The sequence below is a fragment of the Ascaphus truei genome, chromosome 3 (genome assembly GCF_040206685.1).
Source record: "Ascaphus truei isolate aAscTru1 chromosome 3, aAscTru1.hap1, whole genome shotgun sequence".
NCBI lineage: Eukaryota > Metazoa > Chordata > Amphibia > Anura > Ascaphidae > Ascaphus > Ascaphus truei.
The window spans coordinates 390,461,269-390,475,248 of record NC_134485.1 but is presented as its reverse complement, the minus strand read 5'-3'; the positions used below and the strand labels follow the sequence as shown (position 1 = coordinate 390,475,248).

At 38.4% G+C, this 13,980-nt stretch overlaps 1 protein-coding gene across 3 annotated transcripts in view; it reads left to right on the top strand.

Annotated features, from left to right (window-relative positions):
• ARHGAP42 (Rho GTPase activating protein 42) overlaps nt 1-13,980 on the top strand; it is a 407,208-nt gene that overhangs the window by 338,286 nt on the left and 54,942 nt on the right. For all 3 annotated transcript variants that reach the window (XM_075592450.1, XM_075592448.1, XM_075592449.1), the window contains 3 exons: nt 836-965; nt 8,579-8,679; nt 13,775-13,884. In XM_075592450.1, coding sequence (XP_075448565.1) covers nt 836-965; nt 8,579-8,679; nt 13,775-13,884 — 341 coding nt within the window. The remainder of the gene's footprint in view (nt 1-835; nt 966-8,578; nt 8,680-13,774; nt 13,885-13,980) is intronic.

Here is a 13,980-nt window from a genome sequence, read left to right as displayed (position 1 = left end):
TCCTTCATCAGCCCTAAGTGAGAGAGTGCCCGGTGCCTAAATTCTTTTGCTCAGGATACTTGGAGAGGTCGAGAGGCCAATCTGTAACAATGGTGCAACCTGTAACAATGGTGCAACCTGTAACAATGGTGCAACCTGTAACAATGGTGCAACCTGTAACAATGGTTCAACTTGTAACAATGGTTCAACTTGTAACAATGGTCCAACATGTAACAATGGTTCAACCTGTAAAAATGGTCAAACCTGTAACAATGGTCACACCTGTAACAATGGTCACACCTGTATCAATGGTCAAACCTGTAACAATGGTCAAACCTATAACAATGGTCAAACTTCTAACAATGGTTGAATGCTAATTGATTGATCCGTGACTTAATGGAGTGTCTCTTCTTTAACTACCATCTTTGATATTTTGTTTGAACTTTTCCCTTGCATAAGGGCCAGCAACCCCATTGCAAGGTGAAGGGTTATATATGTTCATTGATTGAATGTTTTTGTTTTGTTTTTTCAATCATAGTTTATTTGGCCTGTTAAGGGTATATTGAATGACCCCATCTTACCATTAAATATCTCCAAAATAGAAAACTGCTGGAAGCTTTCACATTGAAACGTGTTAAAAACAATGATGAAATTGGAAATGCGGAAGCAAATGTAAAAAAAAAAATGAATGTATGTTTTGGATGAAATAAGTGGGACTTTTTTCTCTTTTTACTACAACTAATTATCTGACAATGCAGGCACCTTGCATGGATACTGTTGATGTTTTGCTCAAAGCTTCTTACAATAAAAAAAAAGCTGAGTTCTGCAGTGACCAGATAAACCATTTCTTTCTTAGACGAGGAATAACTTTGAAAGCACTCGGCAGGAGATGGAGCGGTTAATGCAGAGAATGAAATCTGCAGACCAAGATTACAGACCACCAAGTCAGTGGACAATGGAAGGCTATCTATATGTTCAGGAGAAACGTAAGTCAAGCAATGCACTGTGCAGTCTTTTTATTTTTTTCAATGATGAAATACAGTTAACTTTTATATTCCCCCGAGAGGAATTACACATTTTTTATTCTATCCTGCATCTGCTCTGCACCTTTCCAATTTCAGCAATGCTTATATCACTATTTCCTCATCCTCTATTCCACCATCCAGAATGTTTAAGGGTTTTATAACCTCTTCTCCTTTTCTTTGATACAGTATTACAACCTGACCTTGTTAACATGTTGTGCTTGAGATATCACCTACATCCAGATGACATTCAAATGTAGCCATATTTTGCAGTCTACTCCTTTGTCTCTCTCTCTGAAAATGTAGTCTTCATATCGTATAAAAGAAGCAACATTCCAATGTCCTCTTCGCTGTCACAATAAATAACACCATCAATTGTCTGGTCCCCAAACACTTTGCATAGTCATTAAATGTCAGCTTTTTTTTACAGCTTCTCTGCCTACAGTATACTTACATTTGTAGCTTTCTTTTACATTTTATGCTTGTATCCCTACAGTGTACATGTAAATTCCTGTCGTTTCATATGACTGTATCTAGCTTAACGTGTTAAATACATATTGGAGCTACTGTATAGTTTAAAAAAAACTATGTTTTGACCTCCAGCAAAAACAGAGGTCAGCAATGCATTGCTTTTTGCAGGTCTCGCTAGCACTGAAACAGTTAATAAGTGCTTGCTTTTGTACCGTAGTATTGATGATGTATAGATTTTCCACTAACTTATTGTATGTGCAGTTCAGTTTTATTGTGTGTTTTTCTAATTAAACAGTCAAGGCAGCCAAGCCTACAAGGTCTGTTACCTTGATAGTGCAGCCTGCAACACAGTGCAATGCCCTGCAGATCCCACTTGTAAGGACACTAGGTTAGACGTATGGGGAACTACAGCACCTGACATTTATATTGGATGTCTGTGCACTTTATAGTGCTGAAAGTAAAGGGAACATTTCTGTAATTTGTTTCTGTTTACCACGGCATCAAAATATAACAATACAGTCAAGTACTAAGTGAGTAGGGAGAATGTCATATGTGATAAATATGTCATATGTGATAAATGTGATAAATACATTTTTCTTCTATATATTTTTTTTCTTGTGTTTTCCCCCACAGGCTTTTGTTATTATTAGAGTGATATTGTATTGTGTTGTATTGTATGTCTTTTATTTATATAGCGCCAAAAGTGTATGAAAGCAAATGTAACACAAAAGCATTAATGTAATAATGGAGCATATACTTGACTGGATTACAAAATGTTCAAACATACGGTACAACATGGACACTTCTTTCAGTATTGTGAATAATACATAAACATATTATATATTTAAGGCAAAATGTAAAAATGAGCTAATCATATTATAAGGTTACTTTAAAAAATTGAAAATATGTACAGTACAAGAAATTGATCCGAAGATCCAAAGTACCCCAATTATTGCACTCTATACTTGAATTTTAGTATATATGGACCTAATTAGTCCCTCAGATAATATCTGGACAGCGATCAAATTGATCCCAAGGACCAGTTTAAACAGACAAAAATAATAAACTAACCTTTATTTAATCAAATTATATACAAACAAATGAAGTATTTACAATGGAAAGTTAATTTAAAAATCCTCAAAGTGTCGTGGTGATCCCAAGGCTGAGCTGAGCCACTATTGTATACATATGCACAATGCTAAATACAGTATAATGGTCTCTATATATATGAGATACCATTTGGTACACAAACAGGGTCGGCTGAGCACAGGTTAGGCTGCAATATCCTCTATATATTAAAGTGGATGGATAAGGGAAATGCAAATGATTGCAACAAGTCTAGATGACCTCTTATCCAAAATATATGGAGTCCCTGAACAAGGGCATGTAATCTTGTTAGATAAATATACTGGTCTCACTGTGTGTATATAATCCTAATAGACAGATGTCATTGTACCAGTCACATTAGGTAAGTAACAAATGAATGTACAAGATGTCCTCACAATAAGGCTAAAGTTGCATACTGTAGATACACTGTAAGTGGGTGGTAATAATAAGCCACCTTACCGAGTGTAAGGGCTCACAGCCTCCATGTGTCAACATATAGTTGTAATGTGTTGCAGAGAGGAGGCGTATAGTCCCCACATGCAGCGGAGCTGTACTAGTGTATAATGCAAAATAGAGCACTCTTCATGCGCCATAGGGCAGCGTAAGCACTGTTAGTGGGTGGTTATCAATCAACCCCATAACACATCATATGTTTCTTATAAAACATACGTAGTTGTTGATCATGCTAGTACAGGCGCAAAATTCCACAAAGGACTTTAAGTCCATATAACTAAGCAGCAAATAAAATGGAGAATGTTTTTTTACAGGTAGGATTTCATTGGGTGTTAGGTGTGTAATTTCTGCCCCTGCTTGTGTGGATGTTATAGTCTTCTGTACAAACGCCTCACTTCTTCTAGTTTACCTAGAGCCCGTACAAGTTTAAACAAAGCTGCAAGTAAATTGTGCCCAGTTAGCTTTGCAGCATTCCCGATACCTGTATGTTTAAGCTCATTTACCACATCAAATAACGTGAGTTACGTCTGTATGATAACTGTTTTGTATATATTTTCTAACAGCACACTACTGTACGTTTCTCCTGGGCATTCTTTATGATGTTATTATTTAATTGCTTTTTTTTTTTTAAGTGTATGTGAAAACTTTTCATATCAGATAAAGATGCAACAGGTTCCAATATTTTTAGCAATGATGCTTACTACCAACATACTGTAGAACATTAAAAAAAAGTTTTACTTTTTATTTAGCATTTTCAAGACAGTTTCACAACATAGTACAGTGAGTCCTCGCTTACCGACGCCCCGGTGTCCAACGGATGCCTTATCCGATGCCGCATAATGCAGTCCGCCGGACACATTAGCCGACGTCGGACCTGCTTATCCAATGGTCACCGCCGCTGATTAACATGGACCCGCAATCCGACGGTTCGGTAACCGATAGCGATTTGTGGGACGCATTCTGTCGGATAAGCGAGGACCGCCTGTAAACATATATCACGTTCTACAGAACAAAGAACGAGGGTAAAATAATATTGGTGAAAGCTGGGGGGGGGGAGGAAACACTGTAAATGTTATATACAGTATGGGGACAGTGTAAACCCGCTCAATCTCTTCTCTAGTAGGAATAACGCCACTTCATGTTACTGCACTAAAGGTTATCACTGTCTGAAAACAATCTAGAGTGAGAGTGGCCAACTCCAGTCCTCAGGGGCCACCAACAGGTCAGGTTTTAAGGATATTCCTGCTTTAACACAGGTGGCTCAATCAGTGGCTCCGTCTATGACTGAGTCACTGATTGAGCCACCTGTGCTGAAACAGGGATAACCTGAAAACCTGACCTGTTGGTGGCCCCTGAGGACTGGAGTTGGCCCCTCCTGCTCTAGAGCAATATGACTATTACAAGTCTACAGCATATCTTACTGCAAAGGATACTTGTACTTTTAGTACATTTTGGTAGGTGTCATTTACATTCCACAAGCGATACAATTACTACTTTCTATGCTTGAGATAATTGCTTACATGATGTTCGCGATTGCATGCATTGCTGCTTTTGAAAGCTTTCTGTGCAACAGCTGTAGACACTCTTCAATTAAAAATTAATTTAAATCCTCTCTGTAAGTTTCATGAACCATATCATAAACTATAAGCACTATTAAAAAAAGCCTGCAGGGAAAGTGAGACAGAAAAGACAGTATCATAAATCATATCTGCTAGACCTATACAGATTCGACCTGCACCACTGCTCTTTTGTCATGAGAAGTTGGGATATGTTGCGCAAGCATTACCATTCAGTGTTATGTCAGATCTGGAGCATGGCATGATATGTTGTGTCTCCAAGCTAGCCAGTGAAACATAAGGTCTCTGGAAGTGGCTTTTTCAAACTTATTGACTTGACAGGAGTTTTCTGCCTATCACACACTTCAGGGCTTAATGAATAAGTCCCTAAGTAGACCAACCAATTTTTCTGTTGTAGTGTATAGGCTACAAACCAATTTTACATAGAAATTACAGTTACTGTATAGTGGAGAGGTAGGTCAATATTTAAAGCAGGGGTGCACAAACAGCGGGGGGCGCCCCAAGAGGGGGGGGTGCAAAATTTTCCAAGCTGGGCGCGGTGGTTGCAGAGGCCCTGTGCTCTTCCCCAAGGCATTTAAATTAAATGCAATGGCAATGATGTCACATAAACCCGCGGTGTCATTTGACACCCAAGACAAGCTAAGGAGGGGAGCGCGAGCATGGAGGGAGAGCAGACAGCGGGGCGCAGGGGGGGAAAGTGTGCGCACCCCTGACTTAAAGGATTCGCCTTTCCATAGTTTGTTAATATGGAGTTGTCGTTTAAATAAGAACAATGTCACCAGCAGGTATTAGATTCAAAAACTAAAATGTTTTTTACATTTCATTCTCATTATGAAACTCACTGGTACTGTTGTATTGTAGAGGAAAGGGAACGTTGGATATTAGGCTAAGTCCCCAGTGGCCGTAGCTGCGACGGCGTGCGCGGCGCACACAAGTTACAGCCTTTATGGGGCTGTCCCCTGCAGCTGCCTGCGCGCCCCGGCGTGAGGCGCGACCACATTTTGCAAAGACAAGGATTTTGTCTTTTCTTGTGGCGACGGAGCGCTGGCCACGTCACGACGGCAGCTCAGCCAATGAGGGCGAACCAGGCGCATGATGTCATGGCCGCGCCACCGCTACACCTGCCCGTTGCCTGGAGTCCACCAGGTCGCGCTGCTGCCGGGAACCAGCACCACCAGGCGCCCCGTCGCATGCACGCCACGCGCACTGGGGCCTTAGCCTTACGTGTAAGATTCACAATGAGGTTATGGTGAATAAAATGGGACACTCTGCACATCTACCAATGTACAGACCACAGTAAAGGCAGAAAACATTTCAATGCATCCACACATCTTACATATTTTTACCATGCTTGTTCTGTGTCTAAAAAACATCCAGTGTTCACACTGCAGATAATCATAGTCTCCAGGCCATGTAAAAATCTATCGGCCCATTGCAATTAGTCAAGCATAGCATTTGTCACGTACGGCACCCCCCCTGTGAGCACGGAACCTGTATATGGGACGAGGGTTAATCAACACCACTATCTAGCTGATCCACTTTTCACCTTCTGCGAAGGTCCTTCAAATGAACAATATCTTCCGTCAATCCGTCCCAATATACCATCTGTCACGAACAGCACACTTGTGAGCACGTGACGTATATATGCAACCAGGGTTAATATACACGGCTAAACTAACCAAGTCACCCACCTTTCGCCTTCACAAGGTACTTCAAATGAGTTAATATTTACTCCTTACTCAGTTGCAATCTAATCCGCCGCCATCACCAAAAAATAAACGCACACAAAATAGGTATCATAGGTATCAAAAGTGAAAAAATTGGTAGGAGCGCACAAAAAAAATGGAGCAGGAAGGACCCAGAGTCAAAAATAAATAAAAGGGTACTTTAATGTGTCATGAGACCCCTCCAACGCGTTTTGAACGTCACAGCGTTCTTTATCCTTGGGTCTAATGTTCCTTGTTTATTGAGAAAAAACAATACACACAAATCTTTTATAGAAAAATGTGTCTGAAAATGTACTATACAGGCATACCCCGCATTAACGTACGCAATGGGACCGGAGCATGTAGGTAAAGCGAAAATGTACTTAAAGTGAAGCACTACCTTTTCCCCACTTATCGATGCCTGTACTGTACTGCAATCTTCATATACGTGCATAACTGATGTAAATAACACATTTGTAACAGGCTCTATAGTCTCCCTGCTTGCGCACAGCTTCGATACAGGTAGGGAGCCGGTATTGCTGTTCAGGACGTGCTGACAGGCGCATGTGTGAGCTGGCGTTTTCCTATTGAGCGATATGTACTTACTCGCGAGTGTACTTAAAGTGAGTGTCCTTAAACCGGGGTATGCCTGTACAGTCTACAGACAGAACTTGCGAACAGTTCATTCAGAGCCAAGGAATAGCACGATGTGAAAAACGGAGCACTAATCCAGGCAAAAATCACTCGTGGCCCCCATAAAAAAAATTAATTTTATTCAAGTCTCATGGACCAAAAAACCACCAACATGTTTCGCGCTCCCCAGCACTTTATCAAGGAGTGAGTAGCAACAAACAAGTACAGTCTTTAAGTAATCGCGCCAACAAGGATGTGTTCTTAACAGGCAGTTGATTGGTCCATCAGTGAGGGGAGAAGCCATTATGTCATTGGCCAGGTCATAATAACTCCTCCCATAGGAGGGGTCTACGACACTCTCCCTGTTGGGAACCAGGCATAAAGCTGATCAAATAAACCATAACTCAAACAGATAACTGCAACAGTTGCTAAGTGAACTCAGCAAAAAGGATACATAAATATCAAATCCTTATGTTGTCTATGGGATAAGGCGTTATTATCAAGACATACTCAGTGCTCTAACTGCTACTGTACAAGCAAAGAAAGCATATTAAAAATAAGGAAAAGAAAAATACATATACAGTACTAATCCCTATAGTTAAAAACTAAAGAACCCTATAACATAAAAAATCCCTAATAAGTGGCTCAATTTGTAAACAGTTACAAAATAGAAAAAGAACATTATCCCATTCTAAATCCTTTATAATAAGTGATTTCTAGCTAGATCTATAATGATCTGGCATATATTATATCTGACTTGCCATATTATATTTTGTTGATGGAAAAGGTGCATTTAAACTGAAGAGAAAAATAACAATCAGCAATATAAAAACATTTGTATTTTAGACAAAGATGTGTATAAAAAGAAAAGGAAAGAGTATATAATTTTTCCTCTTATTAATTGTATTTTATGGGTCAAATGTATTTAGCAGATAATTAATATAAAAAACATGTGTATGTTTGTAATGTTTGTATAATGTAATCATCAATAACTTTAATCACCTATAACTTATCCAATATTGATGATTATTTCAATCAGTACAGTACTTTATACTACCAAACCCTTATTTACCTTTTTGGGATATACTCACAATTGTCAATGAGTAGTGTAAATATATACAGTATATATATATATATGTACTGTACTGATTGAAATAATCATCAATATTGGATAAGTTATAGGTGATGATTAAATACTTTAAAGGATAGATAGTCCGGACTGTTTTCAAACAAGGTGTGTATAACTGACATCAATATGAAAAATCATAGAAAGTGACTGAGGTCCCAGTCAACGTTTAAGCCCATTGGAACAATTCAGAGCGCACGCATTTCTTATTAAAGTTCAGCTTTAATATATAGAAAATACAGTACTTAGATAACAGAAAAAGATTATTACAAGAACATACAGTTACAATAAATGCAGACAAGTTTTTTTTTTTAAATCAAAGGATAAACATTGTTCCCATAGAGGTCACTGGCGTAGAAAAGATGAAAATTCACATGTCTGCTCCCACAACACACCTCTGTTGAATTCTAATTTTCTATTCAAATATGCAAACTTTTATGCACAGACCTTCTGTTATGAAAAAGAAACGTAAATAAAGATAAATATTTTTTTCTATTCATTTAGGGCCTCTTGGGTTTGCATGGACTCGACATTACTGCACTTATGATAAAGGAAACAAAACGTTTACAATGAGTGTTTCTGAAACAAAATCAGGTGGAAAAGTGGTAAGGTCATTTCCCCCTCCTTTTTATTGTCTGTTTAAAAAATGTACAAGCCATTATACAGTATTATTTGTGAAGTAGTATATATGAGACACCTTCCTAGCTCTGGAAGACATGTTAAAGTCCAGAGACAGAGGACCATCAAGGCACAGCAGTTGCTGATACTACAAGAGCACACACAGGTGTACCACAGACTTTGTTTTTTTTCTTTGCAATTTGATTCTACTTTCATCTTTGTAATAATATGACAAACGCACCCCAGTTTATGAGACTTGTGGGAATGGGCCAGAAGAGCCATCAGGCTCGGAAACGTTTGCCCCCCCCCCTCCCCCCTGTACCATGTATTCTGTCCTTGAAACTTTTTTTCCTGACATTTTTTTTATTAATCTACAGTAAGTATTTGCAGATTGTTTCTTGATAACACTGTATTTTGTTAATACTAAGGTGTTCCATTAATTACAGACTTAACACCACCTTTTGCATTTCTGGATCTGTGCCTAGGAGGCAGACCTTGTGATTGCACCCAGTAATAACATACCTAGTGCCTGCACTCAGTTATAATATACCTAGTGCACTCAGTTATAACATACCTAGTGCCTGCACTCAGTTATAACATACCTAGTGCCTGCACTCAGTTATTATATACCTAGTGCCTGCACTCAGTTATAACATACCTAGTGCCTGCACTCAGCTATAATATACCTAGTGCCTGCACTCAGTTATAACATACCTAGTGCCCGCACTCAGTTATAATATATCTAGTGCCTGCACTCAGTTATAATATAACTAGGACCTGCACTCAGTTATAACATACCTAGTGCCTGCACTCAGTTATAATATACCTAGTGCCTGCACTCAGTTATAACATACATAGTGCCCGCACACAGTTATAACATACATAGTGCCTGCACTCTGTTATAAAATACCTAGTGCCTGTGTTTTCTTGTACTATTATTCTTACAATATGTATTATGTTCACTTGTGTGATATTTGACACTGTACATATTTCTCACCTTTGAGAGCTACTATATTTGGTTTAGTTTTTATCTTCACATAAGAAATTTTGTTATTCTTTGAATAGTATAAGTTTGGAATTCATATCCTTGTCAGGACATACTGTATACAGTATGGGATCCTATTACCACTACAGGAGAAGTGCAGTTTATACCTAATGACTATAAATACATTGACGTTACTGATGTATGGCGTATGCTCATTTGTACCTGTGAATATACTGTACCTAGTTTTTGTATTATTTATAATATAGCATGATTTTCTTCATATAGTAATTGTTTCCTCTCAGTCATCTTTCTGATTGATAGGTATATACATATCAATATAACAAGTTAAAGTCCATTCAAGTAAGGTATTGGAGCTCTAAGGTTGTCATATGGTAAAAGACGGTTTAGTAAATATGGCCCATTAATACTGTTTAATTTGTGCAGAATACCTCATATTAAGAGGGATTATGTTTCTTATTTCAAAGATGAGAGTAGACAAGCACAGTAAATATGAAACTACATCTGAATAAGACACAATTTGACTAATATTTACCTATGCTATATCTGTAGCTGAGCTGTACACTATTCAGCACTTTATTTGATTAGAGAGTTACATTATTAGTACAGAGAGCAGCACAGTATGTGCTCAACAGCACAACACAAAGAAACACTCGCTTAACCCAAAAAGGGAGAAGCAGATAGGTGCACTGAGAGACAGCACCTACAGTATTTACATGCACACTAAATCTTTAACTGGATACTAAAGTATAATATACAAGATAACTGACTCTTTTTCCAAAACGAAAAAATGAAAAACCATATAACACCACTAAAATGTGTATACAGGCATACCCCGCTTTAAGGACACTCACTTTAAGTACACTCGCGAGTAAGTACATTTCGCTCAATAGGCAAACAGCAGCTCACGCATGCGCCTGTCAGCACGTTCTGAACAGCAATACTGGCTCCCTACCTGTACCGAAGCTGTGCACAAGCGGGAAGGCTATTGAGCCTGTTACACATGCGTTATTTACATCAGTTATGCACGTATATGATAATTGCAGTACAGTACGTGCATCAAAAGTGGGAAAAAGGGAGTGCTTCACTTTAAGTACATTTTCACTTTACATACATGATCCGGTCCCATTGCGTACGTTAATGCGGGGTATGCCTGTAATTACTTATTGAGAAGAACCTCCTACAGAGGCGGATTGTCTCTCTGTGTTTGAATATGTGGTAAACAGAACTAAAGCTGAACAGATTTCAAATAGAGGGAAAATAATGTTTAGTGCTTGTTCGTTTTCAGTATAATGTTTAGTGCTTCTTCGTTTAATACGGACAGTAATTTTTGTTGATGTTTCCTATTAGCAAATCTGTGTGCGGATAGAAAATAGCGTTAAACTAATTGTGCTAATGCTTGTCTGGTTTATCAGTAAAATATGAAAACTAGATCTTGAGCTGGCAAATCTAATTCCAATAATCTGAATGCATTACATTATTTGACTAGCAAACTTTCCATTTACTTTTGCAAATGACGTGAATTTGGCGTTCTTTAATAAATATGGCCCTGCGTGTGCTGTTGATTCTCACCTGGCTTCAAAAACATAAAACTGTCTAACATACTCAGTCTGAAATGTGCAAAGACATTGATATTTAATGATTGTTTAATAGAAGAGTTTATATTTGATTGTGGTTCCGAATTTCAATAGGCCCAGCATCAGTGTCGGCGTGTTGTCATGGCAATGTGTAGCCATGTGATGTCACATCGATGGAGGAGGGCTGCTCTGTTACCGAGGCCCCACTCTCTCCCATGGCAATCAGTAGCATTGCTGTGGGGAAGAGCATGGGGCCTCTGTTACCACTTGGGGGGTTCATCATATATATATATATATAGCTATAGATATATATAGCTATATATAGATATATATAGCTATAGATATATGAAAAGAGAACAGAGAGTGCACGCCCCATAGCGTAATATAGTACATTTAATAACAAATAGGGAATAGGAGAGAGATTAAAAACACTCACAAAGTAATTGTAAAAAACACGCAATTTGTGATAATAATCACCACCACGAGGAAAACACCGTCCAGGATCGCGTAGACAGTCCAAGGATTAACAACCGGTTGCCAGGAACAGTTCATCCCCCATAGTTTGCCGCAGAAGATGTTCCATAGGTCCGCTTTCAATAAGCAAACGAGCTGGCCTCAGTAGTACAATATCCGCGCTTCGGCCGTAAAGCGCGCCCGTGCGTTGTGATGTAATGTCGTAATAGGCGTATAGATATACAGATATATATATAGATATAGATATATTCTTAGTTAAGTTATGGTGGGTAAAAAAAAGTGACAAAAGCCATCCACAGCAAAGGAAATATTACATAGCAAATGGAAATATTCCTGTATGCTCATTGGCATGTCTTAGACAAGTCTGCAACCCCGTCTTTCACCATTATCACCCAGAACACAGCACTTCCATACACACACACACACACACACACACACACACACACACACACACACACACACACACACGTAAGGCCAGACAAGGGCAAACAGACACAGAAGGTAATAAATGCAAATGCTCTGCTCATGAGAGAATACTTCAGTCTTCAAGGGCCACCAGCAGGCCAGGTTGTAAGGGTGTCCTTGCTTCAACGCAGGTGTCTCAATCAGTGTCTCAGTCATTTTGATTGCATCACTTGTGCTGAATCAGGGATAACCATAAAACCTGTCCTGCTGGTGGCTCTTGAGGACTGGAGTGGAGCACCGCTGGTCTAGAGGGATTAAGGGGCAATGTTGAAACAAAAGGTAAAATATCTTTGTTGGACATAGTATGCCTCGGGATGGCGTATAGCTGCATTGCTGGTTATATTAAGGTTTGAGGGCGTGGATTTTAAAGGCTGTTAGATAGCATGGAGTTTGCTCCAGCCGCACAGCTGGTACCAATAGGGTGGGTGGATGTTAGGAGTATTTATTTTTAATACTCATTATCAAAGATAAAGTTAGCAGGATTCTATAGTTCAGAATCTGTAACACATTTTTTTTAAATAAATTGAGAAAACTAAAAAACACAAACAGTAGGGATTGTTTTTCCAGTGTTTTATTGTTCCTAAGGCAAAGCTTTTCATTTACTATACTGTAGCCCTCCTTTTTGTGTAATGCTTAGTAGAAATTTCTCAGTCACAGACCTCCCACTTCCCCTTTGTATGTTTTGCATTGCATGGGTAAATGTATTTTTAAGGAGGAAAAATCTTTGGATAGATCTGGTTTCTAGTAAAAATAGTTGCTTTAAATATAAAGCAGCATCAGCATTTTAACATGACAGTAACCAATGATAGATGGAACGCAAACTATTGAGGTATTCACAAACGTTAAAAATGTGGCGTTAATCAGTTTTTACTAAGTCTAGGTATTAAAAAGGGACAAGAATACGGTAAATGGGACTTACAGTTAAATCATATTTATGGGCTAAATAGAACATAAATCCTATTTACTCCAGATTTAGTAAGCAGTACCATATCTAACACTGGGAAATAATCATGTGTTATTCATCTCTTCCACCTACTGTGCTTGCTTAGGGTTTGTCATTATTGACATATTCGCACTGTATGTAGATGTATTGGGTCAGGAGAATGTTAGAATTGTAATATGTTTTAATATGTAAGAGCAGTCAGGAGTTCACAAACACATCAATAATTCATAAAAGGCAATTATACAAAAGTCAGAAAATGTCAAATTACAATTTCAGTATAATTACCTAAAATTGCTAGATATACACATGACACAAAACCACACACATTAAATGGGGGGGGGGGGGAGAAACACTGCAAAATTGGATGTCCCCCTATGCAGAACTTCCTCCCATTAACTGTGTTGTAATGAACTGATTTATAATATACAATTTAAAAATGCAATACAATTAACTTAATATGGAACTACTATAACTGAAAAGTAATGCCTGTTTTTGGTGGACATATGTAGAAGATATTTTGAGTGATTTGCCACTGTTTAATGACTCTGGGCCTTTATTTTCAATCCAGAATCTTTTTCTGTGCTTACTATATATTCACAATTTGTCTCCTTAATTAATAGAACGGGCTGATTTCAAATTCACCAGAAATGTTTAAGCTGAAAACCTGCATACGACGAAAAACAGATTCCATAGACAAGCGATTCTGTTTCGACATAGAAGTCACTGAGAGGTTTGTACTCACCGACTTTGTTTCCATCCCGACTATCTCCTTCCCTTTCAGAGTAACTGAAACCAACAGGTTAAAAAAAAGCAGATTGATCCAATA